The sequence below is a fragment of the Anser cygnoides genome, chromosome 13, assembly GCF_040182565.1.
Source record: "Anser cygnoides isolate HZ-2024a breed goose chromosome 13, Taihu_goose_T2T_genome, whole genome shotgun sequence".
NCBI classification, from domain to species: domain Eukaryota; kingdom Metazoa; phylum Chordata; class Aves; order Anseriformes; family Anatidae; genus Anser; species Anser cygnoides.
Genome location: NC_089885.1, coordinates 5,157,150 through 5,184,482, shown reverse-complemented (window position 1 = coordinate 5,184,482; position 27,333 = coordinate 5,157,150). Strand labels below are relative to the sequence as shown.

At 45.0% G+C, this 27,333-nt stretch overlaps 1 protein-coding gene across 1 annotated transcript; it reads left to right on the top strand.

Annotated features, from left to right (window-relative positions):
* The first annotated feature begins 772 nt into the window (after window positions 1–772).
* LOC106038574 (pre-mRNA 3'-end-processing factor FIP1-like) lies at window positions 773–27,264 on the top strand. Its single transcript, XM_048070550.2, has 16 exons — window positions 773–1,132; window positions 1,557–1,596; window positions 4,590–4,674; window positions 5,966–6,072; window positions 7,388–7,446; window positions 8,516–8,626; window positions 11,198–11,328; window positions 12,128–12,252; window positions 13,198–13,303; window positions 14,772–14,970; window positions 16,642–16,668; window positions 19,200–19,257; window positions 19,850–19,905; window positions 21,250–21,448; window positions 23,407–23,565; window positions 26,107–27,264. Exons 1-16 carry the CDS (start codon window positions 1,039–1,041, stop codon window positions 26,237–26,239), a joined length of 1,689 nt encoding a protein of 562 aa, XP_047926507.1. The 5' UTR covers window positions 773–1,038; the 3' UTR covers window positions 26,240–27,264.
* The last annotated feature ends 69 nt before the right edge of the window (window positions 27,265–27,333 follow it).

Here is a 27,333-nt window from a genome sequence, read left to right as displayed (position 1 = left end):
TGTTGTCCTAATTTCCAGCCCTATTGCTGTGGTGAGCGCACATGTGGGGTTTCTTTCCACCTGTAGCAGAAAGCAGGGAGCAAGAAGGAAGAATGGATCGTTAGCCTCACTCAAACCGCTAGGGGAAGAGATGCTTCACCGGCACACTTTTGATGTAATATTTTGTTGTTTTTCAGTGTGTGGAAAAGGCAACTTTATCACTCTTGGATTTTGATGAAACGATAAAGGCAACTTTATCATTCTTGGAATACCATTCAAGTATGATCATTTTTGGTAGCATCGGTTAACGCTGGAAATCACATTGCTGTAAGTTTCTGTGCAGTTGTGGTGGAATTAAGAGCTCTGAGGGCAGATGATGTGCAGCCTACAAGTGAATTGTGTGGTTCTGTCAGAAGTAGAAGCTCCCAGAGAGCTCAGGGTTGCAGAAGAGCAACCCTTTGGGAGCTACGGCTTGAGGCTGTAAAGGGGTGTCCTCGGTTGTGAGGCGCAAAGCCAAAAGAAGGGGCACGTGAGTCTCACCACCACGCAGGGAGATGTTTCACAGCCACCAGGGCGGTTCATGAACACCCCATCTACCCGCCACGACCCCACCGCAACCCTCATGTGCCTCCACAGCCTCCTCGCCCGGCGGGCAGCCGCTCCCCCTCAGCGCCATCCCCGCGCCGCCCGAGCCTAAGGCGCGGAGGCCGGGGGGGGCGGGCTGGCGGCTGCCCGCCACGTTCTGTCAGCGCATGCGCCCCCCGCCCCGCGCATGCGTCCCCCCCGTTCCCCTTCCCCTCAGCGCCGGGCCCCGCTTTTGTGGCGGCGGGCGGGCGGCGCCAGGGCCGGGGCCCGCCGGCCTCCTCCCGCAGCAGGAGCCATGGCGGCGCCATAGCCCGCCGCCCGCGGCCCTCCCCGCCCCGCGCCGGGCGCAGCGGATGCGCGGCCTCCCCTCAGGCCGCGGCGGGAGCGTAGCGGGGCCCGGGGGAGGCCGCTGCTCGCCCTCCTCCTCCTCCTCCTTGTCGTCGTCGTCCCGCTCCCCTCAGCCCCCCGGCGGCCATGGCCACCGAGCTGGAGCCGCCGGCGGCCGGCGCGGTGCAGGGCGCGGCGCCGCTGGAGGCGGAGGAGGACGAAGAGCACTGGCTGTACGGGGGTAGGTACCGCCGGGACACCCTCATGGCCCCCGGGCCGTCAGCAGGGGGACCCCCGGGCTGCCGTCTGTCCGAGGGCTGCGGGCGGCTTCCCCGCGGGCTTCCCCGCGTAAATCCCTTTATTTCTTCTCCCCTGGCGCCTTGAAACTCCCTAAAGACCTGACTGAAGTTCCTTGTGTGATGCTTACCTTTGCTCGTGCCCTGGCTTCGGATGCGTAGTTCAAATTCAGCTCTCCGCGCTGTGGGACTTGTGCAGACAGGCTTTGTTTCCTTCTCGATGAAATTTATCATAGGGAGAACTTTGGGGTTACACCACCCTGTCACTCCTAGGCGTTTCGTTAGCCGTGACGCATTTTGTACTGAAGCTCAGCCTTCTTCCCTTCACTTGACTAACTTTGCCTTTTATTATTATTGTTGTTTTTGCAGACGACACCACTGGCAAGCAAGAAGATGGACCAATTTCTGGGTAAGTCCAGAGGCTGTTTATTCATTGTAAGACTCCGTGTTACATAGAAGATCGTGTTGTGCGCAGTGTAGCATGATGAACACCTTAGACCAGAGCTGTTGCCAGAAGCAGCATCCCTTTCCCATCCCACTGGGTCATCCCCAGCTGCCAGCCTTGGCCTGGCACAGCATTTACACGTCTGGAAGACAAACTGTGTTAGTCAACTGACTTAAGCTAAAACTAACTCTTTGTCCCCCTTTTTTCCCCAAAATTAGGTTTAAATCGGATCTGTTTTCCAGTTTAATTCCCAGGAAAAAGAGGGTGGCTTGGAGGTGGGACTTTGTGCTGGCCTGGTGGTGCTAAAACTGTGGCATGTGCTTTAGCCTGGAAAAGCTAAAAGCCTGGAGCCTTAGGTTAAAATCTTGACACGATCAAATCAATAAATGATTTGAGGTCTATGAAGTACATGGTTTGGGTAAGACCAGACCATGAAAAAAAAAAGAAAGCTCTGGGGATAACTGAACAATCAGTATTGCTTTCTGTGTATGGAACTATTTATTGCCTGCTTTTCTCAACCATAACTCCCTTATAGTTGTGGCAGCGTGTTCTGCACCAGCAGAGTTTTCTCTCATCAGAGATGCTCTGTTTGCTGTTTTTAAATACAAAGTGGTTTTCAGAAGAGTAGATGTTCACTGAGCTTCTGTGTGCTCAATACCTTCACAAGTTCAGTGTCATGTTTACTGTCCTTGAAGGTCATTGTAAATCACATATCTGGAATTTCTGAGATTGTTACAGATGCTATCCCACTTCTGGAGTAAGAATCCTGTGCCTACAGAATATGCCAGATTGTCCAAAAATAAATTTTAGGCAGATGTGGTAAATGTTTACCAAAAACATCAAAATGAGCTTTGTGAGAAGGAACAACCCTTAGTTTAGAAATTTGCTGCTAGCTTGTTTGAAACTATTGTTCCTTGTCCCTTCCTTCTGCATATAATTTTATCTTAAAAACAGGGTTTACAATCTGTGTTTCCAGCAACCCTAAGCACTACATCTACAGTAACACTGCAAAACGTGTGGAAGCAAAGAATTAGTGGTCACACCAGCGCGCTCTCCCTACCCTATGTCGCACAATGCAAATCGTCCTAAACTAAGACATGTGGGATGCTTTAAGAAAGTAACTGCTATGCTGTTAGCAGCTATCATTCACGTCTCTACCCATGAAGCAGAAATTAGTGTAGGACAGGACCCAGTACCCGTTAACAGTCCTTAGCCTAAAAGATGCTCTGAATACCAGCAGCCTGTGCAGGATGCTGTTACGTCAGCAATGCATGGGGTTTGTGTTGGCATCCCAAGGAAATTAAACAGCTATGGCACTTCTTTGTGTGCAGCTGATGGCTGTGGCCCTGTCAGATTGTTCATTCCTGGGAAGCAAGCAGGTTAGGGAACAACTGTTACTTAGCAAATGTTTATTTGAACTCCGATTCATAAATTTTAATGCACACCCACAGATACTTCATGTGACTTGAAGCTGAAGGTAATGCTTGTCACTCTTCCTTAATTCAGTCATCTTGGATTCTTAACAAAATTCTGGGGTTGAGGTCAATGTTACAAGTTGCTTGGATGTGGCAAACAAAATGCGAAAGTTTTTGGAGCCATCTGTGAAATTTCCTGCAGTGGTACATCTTCTGGTCCTTGTGCAATAGCCTGTATCTTTGAAATACTTCTAGAGGCTGATTTTTCTCTTAGACATCTTTGCTAATTTTTATAACTGAACATGTCTTCAACTATCACCTCAGGAACATGGCAAAAATGGGACCTGTGTTTCCTTGGTCAGCTGCTGAACCTTCATCCATCTTCTTTGATCTTGGCTTGATTGTTGAAGTTCTTTGTGCATGGGGCTTTTGCAGTTTGGGAGCTTCAGTGACTGCTCACATTGTTTTTGTCTGTTTTTGTTGTTGTTGTCGTCCTTTTTTATGTCCAATAACTGCTGTCTGAGCTGTGTTAGTGTGATCTTTGGCTTACCTGTTTGGTGTCTCCTTTCCTGCAGCCTCTGAAATGGCTTTAATCTGACCAGTGTTTGGATTCTGTTAGGTGTGACATGTTTCTTATTGAAGATAACCTTGTGTATCTTTATTATCCAACATGGGCTTTAAAATTAATAGCAAAGTGTTTTTTTTTTTCCCACAAAGTACTGGTGGCAGAACTGAGTTTCCTGGGCTTGGGCTATTGGAATAGTCTCTTGAAAAGCCAGAATTATTTTGAAGTTCTACTGGGTTTTACTTATGACATGAGAGAATGACCCTTCGTATTCTAGTTTTGTAGCATTCAGCGTACTCTTTTCTAGCATGTGTATGCCAGTCTGACTTTCTTGCTTGGCAAATGTGGTAAACAATGTTAACGTCGATACCAACTCTTTAATTGGGGGCAAATCTGAAAGTGGCTGTTGTTGCATTAGGACAAACCTGTAAGGAATGAGGAGGTTGGGTGCAAACTTGTCCATTGTTTCTTCAATAATGAGCAGTTAAAATGCAATGTAAGCGATTTGTAGGAAGACTAAAATCATTTTCTCTCTAATATCTACTGGGGAAATGTCCTTGTTCCTTACTAGACGCGTATAATTATTAGCAGCCTTAGGACAAGATGAGGTTTTGTTTATGCTGTGGACACTTAGTTATGGTCTTACTCCTCTCAGTTGTGATTGTGCTGAACCAAACCTGAAAGGTATTACAGCTGCCACGTATATTAGCTGTTGAGTGGTGTTGGGTTAGGCAGGCTTGCTGCCTGTCTGGCATTCTTTGGAAGCACTAAACTTACTCTTCCCAACAAAAGCAAAGCCAAGCAAGGATGATTAATTTTTTGTCATGTTTTTGAGCTAACTGCCAGCAGAATAAACACACTACATGAATAAAGCCATTGTATGAAAGTCACTTGGACAAATGTATTAGAAGTGTTTGTAGTTAAACCTCTAGATCAGGCTCGTGCACTTACTTTTTTTTATCTGTTGCATTTACTAGACACGCAGAATCTTCTCATCCTTTGCAAGATGCTCCTCAGGAGAACCGGCCTGTCAGCAATGAAGACCGAGAGATGTCACAACATGTATGTGTTCCACTGCAAACGGTAGACATACTTATCCTGCTTGTAAATACTCATGGATAAAAAGACGTGTGTAAAGATGCTGGTGCTGCTGCCTGACATGTGACATTTGTACTTTTGCAGTGTTCTGATAGTAGATTCTCACAGGTGACCACAGCAACAGGCTTGCATACAGGAAGCAATATTGCACAGCAATACTTGGGCTAAGTATTGCTTATGCCCCCTGAAGCTGCAAAGGAAGGCTTCTGATGCTGCAGTCTGAAAGGAAAAGCAGAGCATGATGTTGCCTCCAGCTCAATATTTAATATGACTTTGGGGTCAGTAAAATAGAGAAAACACAGGCATAGAAGGCCCAAAGTCCTGGGATTGCTGGGGGTCTAGACTTGATTCTTCCTTAGACCTCGGCTCATTGCTGATTGTGTAGGAGGAGGCTTGTTCCTCCACTCCCTTCAGTCTTTTTGGTGGGTTCATTTTCTGCCACTGCGGTGTGTCGAGAGGGCTTGTGGAGAGTTCTGACAACCCTGTGTGCCACGGAAAAGGAGAGAGTGTTGAGAACACCTTGCCCATAACCATTTTGTAGTGATAAAGTGTTAATTCAGCTCATGAATCTTACAAAACTGCACTGCTGAGTATCTGGAAGACTTCTGTTGCTCTTGTGCGCCAGCAGTAAGGGTATTTTCTTGATTGCAGTGGGAGCTGCACTGGAGTCAAACCAGCAACTGCATAGATCTTGTGTAAAGTTAAGGAACTCAGTGTGCTGAATAAGCCAAGCAGAGCTCGTCAGCGGCTTCCTACTGCAGAGGTTTTAGTGAGAGAATATTTGGTCCAAGGTCCTTAGGAGAAGGCTGGTGAATATATTTTGATGACTTTGTTTGCAATTTTATGCTTTGACCATGGACCAGTGAAGGAGGTGTGTCAGGACACTGCTAGCTGTTCTGAAGAAAGTAGGGGAAGGGAGCTGTGGGATGTGTTGCAGTTCTTTGAACTGAGATTAAACTGGTCCCACCTTGAGAAATCTTAACTTGGTTCTCATCGAGGGTTGCTTCTTCAAAGGACAGCAGTTTTTTCATGGCCACCTGTCTATTTATATTGAAGGTTGGTTACTTCCATGTTTTTTGTGTCCATCGGCAACTTTAGAAAGCCTTGGAGTGCAATAGAAAACAATGTCTTTATATCAGAATCATTCTTTATAACATCATCATATGAGCATTGTAAGATTTGAATTACTGTCCAGGGAAACTTCTCAGTTTCATGTATTTATTAATAAGTTCCTGTGTGTTTTTATTATTGCAAGGCCCTTCCAAGTGGTGAAGATGATGAAGAAGACAGTGATAGCGACAGCGATGATGATGACGTGAAAGTTACTATTGGCAATATTAAAACGGGAGCACCATCGTACATGTATGTATTGCGATTATTGTGACAATTTTTGATCCAAAGTAGGTCTAGCGCATTGATTGGGATTGAAAGTAGGGATGAGAACTAATCTGTCTTGTGGGAGACATGAGAATAATGGCCAGAACGCAGGACTGGGGTTAGAAGCTGATGGACGGTTCTGTCCTGGAATTGCTTGTTGGAAAATCGGCCCATAAAATCGGAATGATAATTCACAGAGCTGTTGTTCGAAAACGAGCTAAGTAATTATTATTGCTTGATCAAGCAAAGTCAAAGTTGGAAAGTTATATATAACTTATCATCTGTGAAAACTTCAAGAAGCAAAGTCTGTGTTGTTAAGAATTCGCAAAAGCTGTGAACTGACTGATTTCAGCTCTCTGATTTTTCATGATTCAGAAATGGTGAGGCTGAATTTGCAAACCAGGAAATGCTGTCACTGACTTAAAATTATACCTAATTTGCACTCAGTAAAAATAATAATACAGCATTTTTGCTTGCTGTTAGCAGCCTTGTTCTTAAAGAAATGACTTGCACATGCTTTGCAGCACATTCTATTTTTTTTATTTTGTGGATAATTTCCTTCTCTTGTGGTAGGGGTGGTATGAGCCTGGTGGATTACCCTGAATAGTAATGCTCTATCCGTTCTCTCAGCAATTCACTAGGTTTTTGCAGACAACCTTTCTGAAATCTGATTCGTCTACCTTTCTTTCCTCATTCTGTGATAAAGGTGCAGCTTCAATTTCCGTGTTGTTCTGTTCCATTTGAGTAATTCTGGGCAAGTTCCTGAGCAGAAGGTTAACAACCATTCTGTGAAATACCTTTTCATTCTTGATAACCCTCGTGTATTATGATGTTAGTCTATAGGCATGTTTCCTGGGTTTCAAGCGTTAGCGTTAGGGAGAATCATGGTAAATCATGGAATCATTTAGGTTGGAAAAGACCTCTAAGATCATCAAGTGCAACTATTAACCTAGCACTGCCAAGTCAACCACTAGACCACGTCCCTAAGCACTATGTCTACACAGTCTTTTGAACACCTCCAGGGGTTGTGACTCAACCATTTCCCTGGGCAGCCTGTTCCAATGCCTCACAACCCTTTCAGTGAAGAAATTTTTCCTAATATCCAACCTAAACCTCCCCTGGTGCAACTTGAGGCCATTTCCTAAGGTGTTCCAACTTAGTATTAAAAATCGCAGAGAGGCATCAATAAACCCAAGTGAACAAAGTGTCTTCTGAAGGATGTCAGGACTTGAATGTATTTTCTGTGAAAACCTCTAAATAATTTGTTTGAATACCAATCTAGTGATTCTTTTCCATATAGGGGAACTCCTATGAATCTAAACTTAAAAACGGGTAGAGGCTATGGAGCATCAGCTTCAGGTATTGCTCTCATTTTTATCCTACACATTTTTTCAGTATTTCACTTCTCTGGCAATGACAGCTGGAACAGCTGCAAATCTTGTTCTCTGTTGAGAAGGATATGAAATTAGTGAATCTGATGTAAAGTAGGAATAATAAATAGCTTTCCCTAAAGCTAAGGATTCCTGGGGCAGCCTGGGTGTCCATGGTGCAGTGGATTGATTTGATTAGCGATCACTGAACCAGCTGACTATAATTCTGTTTAAACTGGAATAATCTACATTGATTACTACTTCTGTTGTCAAAAACCAGAATATTTCTAAGCTATGTTGTTGCACTGGGGCCAAACATTCTATGTTGCCTGAAGAACTTTTAACTTTACGGTCAACATACTGTGCTGCTCGCAGCGTAAGATACTAAAATAAAGAAACAGACTGGCCTTGAGTGTTACCTGTGCCTACGCCTGCAGATGGAAATTTCCTCTCCATTCAGTTTAATTTGTACAGTATATTGGGACCTGGATTCTGTCCTTCCTCGTATGTGAGACTGTCCTTCTGTGGGCTTCATAAACTTCCTTCCAGTAATGTCTTTATGCAAATGACACATCTTCTGACTGAGGAGACAAGCACAAATTCCCTTTGGAGATTCTGAACCCAATGGGTTATTGCTGACTCCAGTGAATACATTGTCTTCTTAAGACTGATCCTGAAAAAGTCTTTTGTTTTAAGAAAATGTGCATGTCTTGGAAGGGAAAAATAAATATTTTGCCTGGGGAGAAGAATTAAGTTTTTTCATTCATTCAGAGTAAATAGGATGCATGCTGTAATAATTTATTCCGTTTGTCTGTTGTACCAGTCTGTGTTGAATTTGCCTCTCTGCTGTGCAACTGCAAGTGCAGTCAGTATACCCTATTTATTTTTAGAGTGACTAAAATATTTTTTATTAAAAACCTGATTGTGGTTACCTACGTGTTGTAAAGCCAGCACTGAATTCAGAGTAGTGCTTTTTTTTAACTGGAGTAATTTGTTCAGCAAATTAGTGGATTAAAGGCATTGCATTAAAGGTAGTAACAGTTTCTCTCTCTCCAAAGCCAAGTTGCAGCCCAAAGGTATTGATTTAGATGCCGCAGGGAATATAAATGGATTGCCTGTTATAGAAGTGGATTTAGATTCATTTGAAGACAAACCATGGAGGAAACCAGGTGGGGCCTCACAGTTCTTGTGGTAAATATTTTCCGCAGTTTTAGTTGTCTTTGTAATTGTACGTGTAATTCCTGTTCATTTATTGCTGCCAAGGAAGGGGGAAGCCTGAAGAACTTATTTTGCTCAGCCTCCGATGCCTGTCTAGACAACTGGTGACGTCTGCTGGTAGATCAGGCCATGCTTTTACCTACAATTGGGTTACATTTACTCTATTAACTTCTGTTCCTAAAGGGAACAATTATTTTTTTTTATTGCTCAATTTTATTAATTCACTAGTTCCAGAAAATATTGTGCTGATACCAATGCAATAGAGTTTGTTGGCCTTAAAGTCAATCGGGGTAAAGATTTGGCTGTTGGTGACATGTGGTCACCTCTTCACATGCAGCAGCTTGCTTATTCTGTCATACCAGGGCCAAGCTCACAGCCACCCCTGTGCAACCTTCTCACTTGGGCCCTGGATAAGGTACCCCAAGAAGAGGGCAGAGGTGGGAATCGCCACGTAGCCACAGATAATGGGAAGCAGGCTTTTGCTGTTGAATTTTTCTGCTCCAGACCATTGACTGAAGGAGAAGAAAACATTTTCTACTCTGACAAGGCTAGGATTTTTCTTTCAGAAAAGCAGCAGTGCCTAATTCTTTACGAGATTCTGCCCCTCGGTGTATGACTGTTAGTAAGCAGTCACCCCTTCTCACGTCTATACAATATTATCTAGGCAGCATAGAGTCCGGTCTCTTACATACACAGTCTCTTTTGTCTTCCTTATTTGTGTTAGGGAGATTTCTCCTTGGAAGCAACTCTTGTATGACAGCTGTAAGATACTACAAATAATCTCTTGTATCAAATTCAGAAGAAAAAAAAAATGAAGAAGCTAGAGATCCGAATTTTTGCTATGCTAATCTAATAAAATGTTTAACAAAATGTTAGCCAAAGCATAAAATCCACTCGCCTCTTCTCAGAAATAATCCTTTTCCCCACCAGCCCCTGTACACTATTTGTCTTTCAGAAATATAACTATGTTTAATAAGTAGTACTTTTATAAGGTTGTCTGGGGCATGTTTTTGATATTTCTTGCCGACCTGAAATGAAGGGCATCAGCGCATAGCAGCGCAAATAACTACGTTGATGTGCCACGGTATCAAAGCAGCAGTAAGCGCTCTGTGATTAATAGTAGCTAGTACAGACATAATAGAAAACGTAGCCTTTCTTCTGCAGGGGATTTCCCATTGATTGTGATGTGAGAAAGAGGGGGCTAGGAAGAAAAGAAGTTAGAAGGAAAACAAGGAAGTGAAGTTCAGAGATAAAGCATGGAAATGATTGTGGTCATGCTGACATCCCTGGACCAAAACGGAGCCAGCTAGCCTTAAAACAGTATTGAAGTGTGAATAGAGGGACGATGTCTGCAGAGGTGTGGCCCGTAAGTTTATTTTAGATGGCAAGTAAGTAGCTTGTTACTCAACAGCCTTTCAGGTTTATATCCTTTACAGTTAATTGTTCAGCAGGTTGGTATCTGTACGTGAGGGAGAGGAAGAAATACGGTGTGGAAAAACTGATAGAGGGCTGAAATAAAGGCTGATAAAATAGATATGTAAATGTCATGCTGCTGAGTCTGTGTTGGTGAAATTTGCATGTTTGGGCGGCACAACAGGAAGAGTGGCTTACTGAGAAGATAAACGTCGCTGGATAGATCCAACCTTTGCTTGCCCGAAGTGTTTTGCTTAGCCCTCCTGGATCGGCTGTTTCTTTTAGAATCAGTCTGGCTAGGAATACCTTTGCAAGGGGGATGTATGAGGGACACTTCAACAGGGCTAGGAGGTGCTGCATAATGCTTCCTGCTGTGAGGGCTGCCTTACAGTCGCAGCTGTGTTTGTTCCTCTACATCTACCTTTTCCTGGCACCCAGTTTGTGGCCACCTCTCTTGCTCAGAAGTGTTCATGCTGAAATGGTACGTTTTACAGGAGACTGAATATCAAAGTAAGATAACAATCTTGGAAGGACATAGGATTGTGACTGAACTGTAATTACATGTGTAGTATGAGCTCTATGGATGATGATAATAATAATAATAATCTTTAGTCCCATTTCATCAAATGGCTGAGCCCCACAGTCTCTGCTCAGATCACCAAGGGCAGTGCTGGTCAGGAGCAAAAAGTGCTGGGTGAGCTTCACCAAGAAAAAGGTTATGCGGCACCATCCCATGTTCATGGTGGTAGCTGGAATTGTTGTTCATGTGCTCTCCTAAGACTCAGCTCATTTAGAAATTGCAGGAAACCAGTCTGAAAAAATCCAGTTGATGAATAATTGGTCATAAGCATCTCTTTTAATAGCCTGCATACATGCTGTATTCTGTGTCCCACGTAGTCCCACTGCTGTTTTGGCTGTAGTCCCCCTCGCACCCCAAGATGCAGCAGTCTCAGCTGTGGCACACAGCAGCTTTCTGACAGAATGGAGTGAAGAGTAAGCTGTAGTCTGTAAATAAAGACTTGTTTTCTTAACTTCGTTTGAGATGTTAAAGGACAATTTGGGAATGTGACCTGCCAGAATCCCAATATTAACCTCTGCTGCCTTGTCAGGTGCTGATCTCTCTGATTACTTTAATTACGGATTCAATGAAGAAACATGGAAAGCTTATTGTGAGAAGCAGCGACGGCTTCAGCTTGGGCTGGATCCTGCTCCTCCCATCAGCACTGAAAATAAGATCACGGTAGGTGATTGATGTGTTATTCCTGCGCATGGCTACAATAAAACTGGGCCTGGGTTTTTGTAATCACAGAGGTGAGAGTATAACAACACAAGACAGCTTAACACTGAACTGTTCACTGTTCGTTTCAGCGATGAGAAATACAAAAATATATCTTTAAAGATTAGATTTCTGTGCTAAAAATCTTTCCTCTGTGGAACAAACAGCTTCAGCAGCCCGGCAGGTTTGAACCACCAGAGCAGCAGGACTGGAGTGAATTCCTACGTGACTTTGAAGCTACCCAGCCATAGGGGTGTCTGGCTGGGAGATGCTGTGGATAGGAGAGTAGAATTGATGGAACTATGATTTCAAGGTTGGTCTGAGCGAAACTGGGTATCCATGGCTGTTTTGCTATTGACTGTTGCAGTTGTGCAGATTGTTGCAGTTCTGCGTTTCATGTTTGGTGGCTGCCTGGGACACCAGCCTTTGCAGAAGTCCACCAGCTGGCCAGCAGTTGTTAATCTGAACTTGAACCAATGAGCTGAGCAAGTATTACTATTTTCAGTTTTGACTTGAGGACTACGTGAAGCAGAACGTGAGATTGTTAAACTTCTGGACTTCTAATGGGAAAAAGCGGACAACAGGTTGTCGCAGCCAACTAGTTTACAGAAACGTCTGCCTCTCTGACTGTAGAATAGGTTTCTTATTTGCAAGAGCCCTGTGATTGTTTCTCGGTGGAGATCTTCAGTGAGATTTCATCTCTGATACTCTGTTGGGTTGAAAGTAAAGTATTGACCTGTGTGTTCTTTCTTTCCTTCCTTAGGTCCAGCAAGGAAGAACAGGAAATGCTGAAAAAGAAGTGGAAAACAATATCATCAAAACAGAATTCAAAACAGACTTCCTGGCTCTCGTGGGAGGACGCATGAAAGCTGGGCCTCCTCCTAATAGGTAAGAGATGACGCAGACATAAAGCCTGGGTGCACTGTGTTCTTCACGAAGTTGCTCCTCCCACCTACAAGTATAGATCCCTGGGTTATCCCCAGTTTGGTGTTATATTGGGAGGGACACCTGTATTCCAGCTGAAGGGGCACATCTCTGGGATAGGAAAAAAAAGGCAAATCTGTCAGCTTTGAGGGCATTCCTTGCTAGCTGCTTGTGCTTAGTTGGCTTATTCTTACTCCCACGATGTTAATCTTTAAGTGGAAGTGAATTACATGTTTGGCAGCTGATGAGAGGCGCTATTGGTTTCTGAACCTGTGCACTACACTGCTAGATGTGTGCTAGTTTGTCTCTTCCTATAATGAGAAGATCCACAAGGCTGGACAAAGCAAAATGATTGAGTCATTTTGATTGGCAGCCTCTGCAGGGAAAATCACTTTGACCTTGTGAGGTGGTGTTTTTTTGTTCTTTGTTTTTTTTTTGTTTTTAATCAAAAGCTTCAGAAAAATGCTATGTGAAACCAGGAAGGCAATGGCTTTGAGGTCTCTGTTTCTGTTGTTTTATTCACGTTATGTCTTTTGCAAACCTATCTTGCAGAAATCATTCTTGCATCCCAACTTTCCTTTTTCCAAATAAAGCTTTGCCTGAGAGACAATCAACTATATTCTTTGAGTATAAGCTTTAAAGCTTTTCATATTTTGTTTGCATATAAGCGCTTAGCTAGCATTTCTGTTGCTGTTCATAGTGTCATCAAATTGGCCAGGTTTTTTTCCAGTTGTTATGCATCTCTCCTAGACTTTCAAAAATCCACACCACTGTAAAGAAGCTGATGGTATTTGAACTATACAGCATTTTTGTCCATTTCAACTAGCAGAAAGTACTGACACAAGGTTAGTAGAGCCTTTGGTCTTGTAATGTCTTTGAGCCTAAAAAGATGCATCTGCTTTGTACCAGGAAGCTGGGTGGGACAATTGATGTGATCGGTGGCCAGGCAGGCACAATTAGGAGAGTAGAAGGAAGACGTCGTGATAAGCATGCCTCTGAGGAAAACCCAATTCAGGTAAATGTTTTGAGCTGTCTTGACAAATTTCTGATTTTTACTGCACTTTTGGTGAACCCTGAGCAAACGTCTATGTATTCCTGACCTCCCCTGTCACTGTTTCCATCTAGAAGGCAGTAGGTAGTACATCCCTGTTACCTGTAGTATACCCCTGTTGAGATGTATGTGTGTATTGCTTTCCTCGGGTTGATTTAACTTCTTTGTTAAAAGCTTTACCTTGCTAGGGGCTAGGGTTTGTCCTTTCAAGCACTGGCCTTCCCCCTCGGTAAGGGCCGAGTTCCCTTTCTCATCCTCAGGGTACATAGCTGGAAGGTTCTTCTGTGGATTATCCCCTTCCACTCTGCTACCCCACCACTGTTGGTTTGGAATTTCTAGTTCTGCAGTGGGGAACTACATGGGGCTTACATTTCTTTTTACTTTGAAGTAACATTCAGAGTAAGCATCATGAGACACAGCCCACACTTCAGATTTAGGGTGGGCCAGTGTTACTGGGTCTTAAAAGAAATAAAAGCCTGGGGCTTCAGACTGGATCTGGTTCTGATCTTGTATGTCCAGTGTGTGTCCATCATGTTCTGGTAGGCTTCTTTAGCAAGAACTTATCTCTTAACCACCTTTCTCCTACTAACCATCCCTAATTCTCTCTGTCTCTCTCTCTCTCTCTCTCTCTCTCTCTCTCTCTCTCTCTCTCTCTCAGAACCTTTCCCTTGTCTAGACACAATTCCTGTTCCTATTTTTACATGTGTTTTTGTGGTCTGATTAATTTTAGTGGTCAGTTCTCCAACTTTTACCAACAGTGGCCCAATAAAGAGTTTGTTAAGAGAAAGTTTGCTGGGAAATGGTTGTTGTTGCTCTCACCTACAAGTATTGATACCTGCATGTCCAAGTCATTCTGGTATCTCTGCATATTGATCATTCCTTCAACCGTAGCTCACGTGTGACCTACTTTTGTCAGAGATGTGAATCCATGTTTCCTCCAACCTACATGGGCACAGTCTTGAGCAGAATGTGGCCTCTTGTTGCCCTTGTGAAAGACAAACTGGATTTAAAACAGAACAAAAAGATGACCAATAGGGAGCACTACAATGTCACCGTGAAAGCTGGCTGCTCTGAAGTTGAAGCCTGTGCAGGAGTGAAGTCCATTTGAGGATTAATTCAGTCACTCAGCAGTGGAACAAAAGGTGTTTGTAACACTGAAATGTTCAACCGTCTTGCAGTTATGCTATGCATACAGCTTGAATCTAGTCTTGTTGCTGTTCTGCTTAAGATACTTTTCGAAGCATATTTCTTGCTCTGATCAACCTTCCTTCCTCCCCAAAGGATGTTACCCCTGGGTCTAGCATAGCCTGATCTTGTTAGGTATCACGATGCCTGTTTTGGTGAAATGCTCCCATTATGCCAGCACAGTGAGGTCCTAGCTGCGGGAGCAAAGAGGTTGAAATGCTGTCTTCTCTTTCCTCTGCCTTCCAAGGTTCTAGGAGACCACGGAAGTAAGCCACAGCCCCCACAGCAGCCCCAGCAACCATCGCAGCCCCAGCAGCCCCCTCAGCAACAGCCATTTGCACCACCAGCAGGCCCACCGCCGCCCCCACTCGCTGGGCCACCTCCACCACACTTCCTCCACCCTCCTCCACCGGTTACTTCTGTTCCACCTCCACTGCATCCTCCAGGTACGTGTTCACACAGCAGTTTGTGGCAGTCTGAGACCGCAAGTTAGGACATCCCAGGCGTGGAGCAAATAAGGGTTTAATCAGTAAACACTGAGGCAGTCAGGTAACAGGTCCTTAGACTTGGCCATTGTTCAGCATCTCCATCTGCCTTTTCAACTGAACATTTAAATATTTAATATTTTTCAACCCTTGAATATTTAAAAAAAAAAAAAAAATGACAGCTGTTCCTTGAAAAAAACTCCAGGCTTTGTTTCTGTGAGGAGCCTTTGGGTGCTATGGATCCTTTAGTTTTATTGATAAAGAAATGGGTTCTTGTTTATCTGTGGAGGAGGCTAAGAAAGCAAGAATTGCTGCCCTGTGCCAGACCAGCAGGCTGTTTAGTACAGGATCCTGTCTGGCTCTGACTGATTCCAAATGCTTCAAGGAAGATGCTGGAACTGACAATTCTGCGACAGCATCTCTAACAAAGAATTTTCCTCCTAATCCAGGTCAATTCTTGGTTGGTTTATGCCTTGAAATAACAAAAAAAAAAAAGTATGTTTTTGTTTCTGTGCATTTTATTGTACCTACTGCCGCTGCATGATGATGCTCCTAGAAGTGTCTTATAAGCGGACTTTATGGTGGTGCTTCATTAAACAGCAAAATATTAACAATGTAAATGAGGTCTTTAGCATGGGTTCTGGCCCATTGTGTGTGGTCAGTCCCCAGCACTGGCACGTTTGCGTGGCCTTACCAATAACGGGATGGGTTTGTGTTAAGCTAAGAGCTTGAGGAGACACTGAAGGTAAGTCCTGTGCCCCTGCAGTTACAGTCTGAGTGCTAAAACCTGTAGAGATAGCTGAGGTAATATTTCTGTGCTTTTTTTTTCCTATTTTCTTGTCTTGAGCACCATGTTATAGAACAGTTTCACTGCCTCTTCTGTGCACGTTAATAACTCAGGTTTGCTTCTGGGTTAAATGGTGCATCAGGGGTGAAGCAGAGACCACATTCTGGGCTTTCTCTGGTCCTGTAGGCAGCAGCCAGTCTATTGAGAAGTCACCAGGAGCACATCACACAGCAACTTCTACATTCTGCACTGCCTCTGCATGCAGAAGATACGGAATAAGAAGTAACAGTTAAAGCTTTTAATCTGAGGCTTGGTAGTGCAGTAGGTGCTCGTGGACCTCAGTGGCTTCTCCTACTGCCTTTCATTAGAATGATTGTTGAAATCAGGAGGTGGATAAATTGCTCGCTTGTTCTTTTGGTTGTTCACTGGTGTGTCTGATTTCACTACGTAGTGATGATTGACATATAAGAAATGGGTTTTATTTTTTAAAACATGGCAAAAAGACAAGCAAAAAAAGACCTGCAGAGTGTTCTCTTCCCTGCTCCTGCATTTGTTCCGAAGGTCAAATCAATTGTTTGTGTGCTGACATTTAGAAAAAGGAATTCTCCAGTGTATGAAGGCAGCAGCATTTAAAACTATAACATGAAGGTAAACAGATTGTCGTTTGGGAAAATGACAGTTTGTAATCCAGTTACTGCTTAATTGCACCAATTTTTTGGCCAGTCTATTTGGTCAAATGTGTGAAACTTGTTCAAAAGTGTGCTTTCAGCTTTAGCGTGAGGTACACAGATGACATGCTTTTCCTGTTGTACTCACTGTTTTTGCTTGCTTGTTTATTTCCACAGGTCTGCCACCACCCGGTCCTATTCCAGGTAGGTGTTAACTTGCTCTAATAACAGCCGTGATTCTGCATGCACAGATGGCCCTAGCTGAGCAGTTGGATTAAGTAACATGAAATAGGATGACACCAAGACCTGTTTTAGAGCACAATTAATCTAAGGCCAATAAATTCCAATGCAGTACTGAACTCCAGCTGCTTATCTTGTGTTCTGCACCTAAATAATAATCTGTAGGGTTTCTTAATCCTATCTTTTCTTTTTTGTTTTTTTTTTTAAACTAAAGACCAATCCAGAAATTGAAATGGAGAACTTTGGGTGGCAAAGACCAACTAATTAGATTTGAAATAGTTCAGGTCTTGTTATGACGTCTTGCACAGCAAAAGTCTTTGATAAATTGATGCTTTGTATAGGAATTTGGAGTGTGAGGCTGAGCTGAATGGAAGAATTGCCATTTCTGTCAGAAGCCTTTGCTCCCTGGTGTGCAGTAGAGCTGATGAATGCTAATAGAGAGATGTAACAGCCGGTCTCGTACATAAATTGGGAACCCTGCTAATTCAAGGCTACCACAAAACTGAGATTCGTCTGATTGTAACTGTTGTTTTTCTACTAGAAGTTTTGCCTAGTACAGGGAAAAGAAATTTAGCAGCTTGCGTAGCAAACTATTTGTACCAGTAGTTCTGACCAGGTGCCGGACAGCTGGAAGTCCCAGGCTGGTGGCCACCACAGGCCACTGCTTCTGTGTTATACTGTACGCTTGATTCATTTACCTGCAAAAGGTCTGCACCCAAAGCATTTTTGGACGTAATATACTTGTCCTCACTGTGTGTCAGACATATTGGACTCGTTGCACAGCTTTTGTGTTCGTGTTTTTGTGTCCGTGCTCTGCCCAGGGCTTCCCAAGTAGAGATCTGGAAAACCTGTAGCAGCTGGGCAGTTCCTCAGGCTGAGGAAATTTCTGTTAAAAATGTCACTCTTCATGCTCCTCTCAATGTACAATAGTATTTCTGAGCTGGTTCTCCTCGTAGTACTTAAAGGAACCTGCTTATGGTTAATTTGGATTTAGAAAGCTTTATTGCAGTGAAACTGGATGCAAATCCTGGTCTTAATTCTAGACACTGCAGCGTCCAGTTGCTAGTCAAGTGCATTTAGATTGAAGTTGTTTGGGAGGAGAAAGGCAGAAGAAATGACTAGGCTGCTGCAAAGAACTGACAGTTCAGGTAACTGGGTTGGAAAGGGAGAAGAGAGGGAGTACCTGCTAATTATTATAATGATGGTGATCCACCACCATTAGAGCTAGCTATTATAACAGTAGCACTTTGAAGTACTTGTGCTTGGTGAGCAAGTGTGATTGAAATGCTCTAGGCATTGTATTTTATTGGAAGATCTTTCTTAAAAAAGAAAAAAACAAGCATCTAAGGGCAAGATGAGTCCTTCGGTGTGTTTGCAGCATAGATACCCACTAGATGAATTCGAGGCTTCAGGCTACTTCTGCTGGCAGTGAGACCCTCTTCTAGGGAGGGGTTCTCCTCACCCATTTTAGAGGGTTACAGAAAGAGGTGACGAATTGTCCCAAAGTTTCATCAGGTGTGCTGGCTCTGTTGACTTGAAAACGAGCCTGGAGCTGCCAGCTTTAACTAAAGGACTGCAGTTAGTCAGATGACTCCTATCTTTTACATCAGTACAGTGTGCTCTTTTGTTGTTGTTGTTTAATGGTAAACAGAGAAATTTTTATGCAAAATCAGGCCTATGGGTGGGTTAGCCTACTTCTGTTGGCATTGGTAAAGGCCCATAAAAATCATGCTTGCTTACAGTTATGGACAGAAGTTTAAGAAGTTCCCTTAGGAGCACTCAGCATGTCCTTCTCACTTTCAAATCAGTCTGAAGGATAGGAGTCTGGCTTCCGAGGCTTATGTCACTCCTACAAGTGACCTCTGTGGACTTGCGCTTAACTCTCCTTTCTGAAGAAACTGTCTAGTGAGTCTGGATTTAAAATCCTCATGTGTTTGAAATTGGGCCCATTTTTAAGTGTCAGACCTTTTAGCCAACAATCTCTGCCTTGTTGGTGCTGTCTTCTTATGATTTTTAAGTATGTATGTTCTTAGGAATTTGGCTTTCTTTAAAAAACAAAAATGGGTGATTTCTGTGTCACTTTCACAACATTTCATTCATTTTAATCAGTTGAGCAATAAAATTTTGCTGTCGTTGCAACATGTCTGCATCCCCCAAAAACACATTTTTCTGTTTTCAACAGGGCTGTAGGGGTTAATTTTATGCTTTAATTAATCTTATGTTTATGATGAATAAGCCAAAATAGAAGGTAGGTTTTTGTCTGTTTTTCTTTTTGTAGCCCTACAGAACTAGCACAGCTGCAGAGCTTTAATTTTGGTAGGAGATATGACCCTGAAGGAAAAATACTACATTTCAAACAGGGCTTTGTTTGAAGTAAAAAAAAAAATAAAAATAAAAAATAAAAAGTGCTTTAACTGCATTTAACTGTAAACAGCAATGTAGTTTTGTTCCCTGAAGTAAGGTTGTGATGACTTACGTTTCTGTGCTGTGTCTAGGGCTGTTCCCGCCTCCTCTGGCGCCACCACCAGCTCTCCTCATTCCGACGCTGGATGGGTAAGACCACACCTGGGGTGAGCCGTTGGTACAGCATCTCCGTAGTGAGGAGCGATGAGAGATAGATGTAAACTCCGTGTTGGTAATTCTTAGCCTAGTCTTGGGCTGGGGTAGGAGATGAGTCCATGGGGAACCTCCGTGCAAGGTGCTGATGGATTATGCTAGCTTGCCCTGATTTGTCATGTTAATGACACGGGAAGGAGTCAGTAAAATGTAGGGTAGCGCAGAGTAGTTGGTAACGTGCTATGTTTGCCCAGATGTTTTCTGTAAAAGAATCTCCAGGTACTTTGTCGGCCCTGGTTGTTCCCAGGAAGCATTCTGTGCCTGATTAACAGAAGGGAGGGGTGAAGCAGCGCAAGCAGTTGAGTTAAAACAGTTTCAGAAGCTGTGACAAAGCACTGTACCTGTATGTGTTGCTGAGAATTTACAGTGCAAAGTGAAACAGTTTCACTGAACCATGGGTTTCCCATGAGGATGTTCCACAGGACTTCACAAAAAATGGGGTGAACTTGCAGCACAGGCATACCTGTGGGCAGTTCAGCCAAGGGGTTGCTGATGTGAGTAACTTGCATCGCTTTCTCTCTCTCCAAAGCCAGCCAGCCAGCTACAATAACAGGCAGCCTCCTCCATTTGGCTACAACTCTGCAGGTGAGCACCCAAGACAACGAAGAGTCACACTGCTTCTCTCTTTGTTCAGGCTTTACTTAGCCTCGTGGACATCATGCTTTTGTTGATTTGAGAACTGCTTGTGCCCCAAACTATCCCAGTCCCTAGAAAGTCACAGAGAGCCTGACTATACCATGAAGTGTTTAGAAAGCTGAGTGTTAGCCTTATTGCAGCAAAGATGAATGCAATTTTTTAGTTCAATGCGAAGCGTAAGCTCACTGCTTTCAGTGCAGGTACCCAGCAACAGAGCAGCTTCCCCATGTGCCCCAGCACCGTTTTCTTGTACTTGTTTGCACACATACTTGCTCACGCTTACTCATGTTCTCTACCTTTTCCCCCAGCCCTCAGGGACAAGCAGAGCCATCAGCTTTACATCTCCTCCCTGAGCTGTTGAATGCCCTCCTCCTCCACTTTATCTCCTTCCTTGCCTACAGGCACACGCAGGCACCCTGCCTACACACACTCGCAAGCATCTGTCTCCTTTTGTTTTGTAATGGCAGAGGCAGTGCCAGGCTTTGAGCACATTTCCTTCCCTGTCGCAGCCCTGCCAGCAGTGCCCAGCCCTGCCAGCAATGCCCGTGTCCTCTCCCGTTTTCACCGCCCTGTCTCCTCCGTGGGAGGTTTGAAGAGTGGGCAGTGCGAGGGCTTCCTCAGAAACAGCAGCCTCAGGTGCTGTCACGGGCTCAGCTTTTTGTCAGCCAGTGCTGCTTTGGGCTGTGACCTCCCTGGTCCAGCTGAGCAGGCCAGCGTGTGGATGGGGACATGCTGGTGGCTCTGGGCTCGTCAGGTGGCATCCTTCATCCACAGCTGCTGTCCCCAGCCTTGGCCCTAGATAGCTGCTGAGAAGCAGGACCTTGGAAGGGTGGCCAGGAGCCTCGGGCCAACTGACCTCAGCTGCTTGCCTGCAGGAGAGGGATGCCCAGCGCTGCAGGCACCTTTGTCCTCCAAGCCAGGATGTCTGGGAGGGGCGGCCTGGAGTTTTTCTTGGTGGAGACCCCATAGCATGCCCTATACAGCAGGGCCTCCAGAGAGCAAGAGATGGGGACGCATAGGCGCTGAGTTAATGTGCTGTGAAAGGGACGGGAGATTTTGCAGCAACATCTCGAAATACCTGGTCTTGCTTCCTCAGGCTTTCGCATGTTCTTAGCAAACTGGTGAAGGTAAAAAAGGAGATGTGTGCTGGAGGGAGCTGGGCCGTGGCTGTCTCCCAGAATGGGGCATCGCTTGGATTCAGCTGTACATCCAGGGGGCCTCTGCCGAGAGGGAGGCATGGGGAGGACGCTGTTAATGCTTCAGGCAAACAAGGGTTCTGCTCTCCTGCTGCAGATTCAGGTTTCATCAGCTACCCGCCCATCTCCACGTCCCACACGCCCTGGGTGACGACGGTGGACAAAGGCACAAGCAGCTCCAGCAGCAGCCACTGGGAGTACTCAGGCTCGAGGCGCGAGAGAGAGAGGGAACGCGAGCGGGAGAGGGAACGGGAGAGAGACAGAGACCGCACGCCGACCACTAGTGAATACAACAAGTGAGTGCTGGGTTTCAGCAGCCCCCTGCTCACAGCGACCCCGTGGGGAGCTCTGGCCTTGCACTGCAGCACAAGGTGGTGTTTGGTCAAGGAATGGGATTATATGTTCAATTTTCTGAGTTGTCTGGCAAAGAGATGCTTCGGATCAATAACTCGAGGCCAGAACTAGGAGCCAGTGTCACTGTCTGATCTCTTGTGTCTTTTTTTGGTGTTGTTTAACCCAGCAGAACCAGTTATGCTTGCTCTCCCACCTGTAATGTGAGTCCAGTGAATGAAATAGCCCCTCTCTGTTTACTCGGTATTTCTCAGCTCGGTGTGAAACATTGGCCATAGACGCTGCTGCTTCTTGTCTCCTAAATATAACTGTCAGATCAAAGGGAAAAGCAGCCATGCTTTGCTCAGCTCTCCTGTGGAGGCTTTCAGGGCAAGGAGTGCCATTCACCAGGAGTCAGCCACGAAATGTAAATCCTTCAGGAGACCAGGCGCTTCTGAGCAGAGTGCAGGAGACCGCCGCCTTGCTGGGAGCTGACGGGATCCCAGGCGACAGCAGCGCTGCGAGCACTTAGGAGGGGAGGCTTTTAGCCTCCCAGTGTTGATCTAGAGAGCTAATGTGAAGGCTGGACTGCGACGACACTTCCTAAACCCATCACTTTGTGTGCTCTGCCCCAGGCTGCTCATGGTAGTTCTGTCACAAGCAGCGTCAGTGTTTTGCAGGCTTCGGGCTCAGAAATGCCAATAGTCATTCAAAACACGATCAGAATGCGCATTCCCGGCAAAAGGGCGCTGCCTGCTCAGGGAACTCCCAGGCCTCTGGGGTGAGCAAACAGGGCAACGTTTTCCTAACTTTTTCCTTTCTTTTAAGCTCATGGGCACTGTGGGAGGGAGCGGGGAGGAACAGAGCTGAAGACAAACTTACTGCAGTTTGAGGAGCTCAGACTCCTACACTTCCTGAGTGGGTTCATGCTGCAGCCAAGCCCTGCGATCAGCACTCCTGAGCACATTGTTAGCATTTCTGGGTGCTTTCGAGCATGCTGGCCTCCGAGATCACGCTTGCCAAGCAGGGCAAGTAGCTGTGCTCAGTAGAGTCATTTGGATTCTCAGATGATTATAATGGACATTTATTTGTCTGGCTTGTTTCCACGAGTCTTAGAATGATGCTTCAGACTTCCTTTCCCTCGGAGTCTGAATATTATTTCCCATAGTGGGACCTGTTAACCCTTCAAATTTCAGCTTTCAAAATTTGAATAGGGAAAAGGGACAGTGAATGTAGGGGGAGAGGGAGCGTGGGATCTATCTGAATTTGGGGTGCATCATGCCCACCAGTGATTGAATGAGGTGCCTTGAGCAGAATGGTGTAGGCAGAAGGACCGTGTTGGTGACATTCACAATTGCAGTATGTGCGATTTGAGCTTTTAAACTCATGGGGGGAAAAAAAAAGTCTCCTAACATGTAATTCCTTTGTGTGAGTTAGACTATCTGGAACAATAGTGTTGTGAGGTAAAATCCAGCACCAGGGGAGGCAGAATGGTAAGAGGAACGTGTTTCTGTTGGTTTTGAACAAGGTAGCTGGCTGCCTTGGACATACTCCAGCAGGATTGCTAGGGCAAAATCCCCGAGATGTTGGCTGCATGCCTGCTGTTGAGGTACTCCCTTGGCAAATCCAGAGAGCACACTTTGTAAACTGTCAGCCTTCGAAGGCTAGAAGAAATCCACGACGTGTGGGTGTTTGGGTGTGTGGGCTGTGTAACAGGCAATCAGAGAACGTTACTTTACTGGGGCTGGAAATCGGGGCCGGATTTAGCTTGGGATCAATAAGCAGCAGAGGGTTATCACTGCAGGTTTTTTCGGGAGCATCACAAATACCTCTGCCTCTTGACAGAGTAAGAAGTGACAGATATTGTTGGTGAGGGTGGGGTTCTGCTCGTGCCCCTGCCTCACTTCTCCTTTTTCTCCTTAAGTGATGACGAACGATACCGCTACTACAGCCGAGAGCGCAGCTATGACTTCGAGCGCGACTACCGCCGGAGTCGAGATCGCAGCCGGGAGCGGGAGGATCGGCACCGGGAGCGCAGGCACAGGGACAAAGAGGAAAGCAGCAAGCATAAGTCTTCAAGGCGGTAAGAGCCACCAAGGGAGAACCGGCCTGTTAATGGGAGCACACATTAGCAGCAGACAAGAAGCTTGATGTTCTTGGAGTGAACTGGGGCCCTGGGTCATCCTGGCTTCCTGTGACCTGCTAAAGCCCCGAGACGTAGTGCCCAGGCAGAGGAACTGCTCTCGGGCGTGTACCTGAGCAGAAAGCAGAGCTGCCCATCGTAGGGAGAGGATTTCTTGGTGTTTTCAGTAAGGCAGCTGGCAGGATGTCAAATCACTGCCAACAAAAATGCAGCAGTGTGTCACAAAGGAGAAGTTAGTCTGTGCTAGACATCACATCACAACTGCTTCGTTCTTCCTGGTGTTAAGAACGTGTATACAAAGTGAAGTGCAAAACCCCAGCGGAAGCATCAGTTTTTGGTATTATGTGTTCTTTTGCTGAAGAGAAGAGGTCTGGGCTCCAGTCTGAGGTGATGCTCAGTTGCTATGTCAGTTTATGTCCTGGTAGTGACTTGAGCAGACTTGCTCAATTTTTTTGGTGCTTCAACTTTCTTCTTCTAGAAGAAATTTATGTCAGCTCTGTAAGTAATTACCTTTTTTTGAAATTAGTATCAGAAAAACTCCTACACAGTGACTGGAGGCAAAAGGCTGTTCTCATCCTTAAGGAGATGCATAGGTTTTCAAGAAGAGACAGATTGCTAAAAAGTTGGAAATGGTGATGGAAAGAAAGGCCAGGAGTATAATTAAAATTAAAGAGAAAACAAATGGAAGCTGAGCTGATACCAGCCAAACAGGGCAATAGCTTTAAGGGTTGTTTCTCAGCTTCCTGTACTCAGAATTAAAATCTAGTGTTACCTGACTGCATAAGCAGAATGGAATTCACCAAAGTGGTGTCAGAATCTGAGAGTTTGATTTGCAGAACTGGGCTGCTGCACTAAATTGGAAATGAGGTAACTTTTCCTTTGCGTCTTAAACCACATGCAGACGCTTTCTGTCTTGTTCAAAGTGGTAGGATGAGAAGTGTTTGCCAAAGCAAATGGAGGAATACTTTTTGCTTAAGCCCACTCCCAGTGCATGTCAGAGTCCCTGTTTGAGACACTTCAAGGTGATTTGAGCCTGTTTAAGACCTTTGCAGGTGGATGGAAGGGTTTCAGTGTAGTTCCCAGCTTACTGCAGATTGAAGAGTCTGAAGGAAACCACTGATGCTTGTTTAAATATTAAAGGACAGTCACATTGTTCAAGCATAAACCACTGCCACATTGCTCTCCACGAGGTGGCTGAAGATGAGTTGGAGAAGAGGCAACAGCCTCTTGTTTTTTTAATGACTGTGAAACCACTTATTGAACAAGTCAGAAAATTACTTGCAGCCAGAAGCTTTTCAGCCAGAGCTTCAGTGGTTCAGCCAGTTAGGTGTCTGCTACTAACCTGGTATCCCAGCTGCAGGAAGGATGTGTCTCTGCACTTGAGACTGTCCCCACATGGAGCTATGTCCATACTGTATGACAGTATGTCTTCTTGGGACAAATTTAATCTGCTTTTTCTTGTACTCTGTTCTCTGTTTTAATTCTGCAACCTTCACACCAACTCTAGAGAGCTCACTTGGTTTTAAACCTGTGAGCAGAAATAGTTGCATGCTTGCAAAACAGCAGCAATCTCCTCCCTTGAGGGACCAAGAACCAGAGCGGGCAAAGCCGGAGCTCCCACCTGTCCAGTTCCAGGGGTGGGAGGCAGACACTGGTCTGTGCACGTGTGGGTTGTGTCGGGTGTGCTGTGCCTACGGTGCACCTGGCCGTGGTCACTGGGAGAAGGCTCACAGGCACGTACGGCCGAGTCAGAGTAACTTCTGGCTGGGATTTCTCCCAGAAATCCTGTATAAACGTCCGCAGTTATCCAGCAAACTGTGCTGGTTGAGGAGTTTTAAAGTGTCACGGTAGTGAAGTGCAAGGTCATTTATGAGGAAGCAGAAGTGGAAGCAGGATCTGCCCTCCCATTAGGATATCCACATTTTTCCAGCCGCACTGATCCACTTCTTGCTTCTGGTCCAGGGATTTCCCCCGGACGCTCAGAAGAGTGAAAGCTTCCAAACACCTCTCAGGTCTAGGACTCTTCCTTCTCGGAGCAGCGTCAGTGCTTTATAGTGAAGCCTGTGATGTGGCCAGGTTATTAGAGCTCCCTTGGGATTGGGAAGGGCACAGAGATGTTTATGTTAAATAAATAAATAAAACACTACCCAGAAATGATACTGACAGCAGTCTGTCCAGTGTGCTGCCTGCCTGCATCATGTGCTGATGCAGCATGTGGTGTAAAGCAGCCACCTCAAGCAGTTTGCATTACCTGCCCTCGGTTCAGCTGCACGCAGTATCAGATCGACCCAAAGAAACCAGAAAGCCTTTCCCTGGCACCATGGTGCCCTCAGCATTTCTGATGCTGATGTTTATTCTAGATCAAAGCCCTCTGTCCCTGCCCGTGCTGTGGAGTCGGTGTGCTTGGGCCTGTTCTGTGGCGGAGCAGTGCTGAGGCAGACTCTGATGGCTCTTTCCTCTCCCCTTTCCTCCCCACCACAGCAAGCAACATGAGAGCGAGGAGGGGGAGAGTCACCGGCGTCACAAGCACAAAAAGAACAAGCGTAGCAAGGAGGAGAAGGAGGCCAGCGAAGACGGTGCCCAGGAGGGAGAGGAGCAGGATGCCAAGGAGTAACAGCCCTCAGGAGGGATTTGCTCCTTTTGAACCAGCGTGGCATTGGTGATTTTTTGTTCTGTTTTTTTTTTGGTTCCTTTCTTTATTTCCCAAGGGAAGGGAAACTGACTCTGGGTGAGCAGTGAAGCATGTCACAGTGGTTTGAGAGTTGAAGCTGCATGTGCAGTTAAACTTAAACTTACATTGTTTTTTTAATTTTTTTTTGTGTTTTTTTGATACAAGACAAAATACAGCAGTACTAGTATATAAAGCACTGAGCTACTCTACTCATAAACATCCTTAGGGAGAACTTTGTTGTATCAGATCCTATGGTTTCTGATGAAAGATGGCTTCAGCTGAAACTAACGCATTTAGGTAATAGGTTGTTGTTGGTTTTTTTGTTTTGTTTTGTTTTTGTTTCTTTTGTGACCATCATTCCTTTTTCCTTTAAAAATAGGACAGTAACTGCAACTTGAAATTTATTGTCCAAAGAAAAGTGTGAGTTAGATCCTGAGAGCCAGCTTAGAGTCTGGTTCCTAGTAGTGAAAAGTCTCATCCCCAAATACATTTCTTTAGAGTTACAAAAATATCTTCTCATTTCTCCATGGCCAGATGGGCAGCATGTGAGAAAACTGCTTTTACTGGTGGGTCACGAGATCTTGCTTTGGTCTGATAGCTTTGAGAAGCTGTTAGGTGTGTTTACACCGGCTATGTAAAGACTTTGAACCTAGGGGTTTTTTTTGTTTTTGTTTTAATCCGTTACAAATGTAGTTCTACCATGTGTTACACCCATAAGTGGAAAATCAATGGAGGACCCATAGTAAGAGCACGAGTTTCTCTTTAATTAGTTTTGACTAACTTTTTTGTTTGTTTGTTTTTTCCCGACTAAGGGTTGAGCTGAATAATCTAGCACACTAGAGAACGTGAAGTTCCATCTAGCATTTTGCCCTGATGGGGTTGGCTTATTTCTATTTGGATGTCACCAACACTCCTGTGCAATGCATTCCTTCCCCCATAGATCTCAAAATAAATTCAGTCAAATTCCAGAGTTTGCTTGGACTTAGTATTGGTTGAGCAGGGTGGAAACAGGTATTTCTGGGTGGGAAGAACAAAAT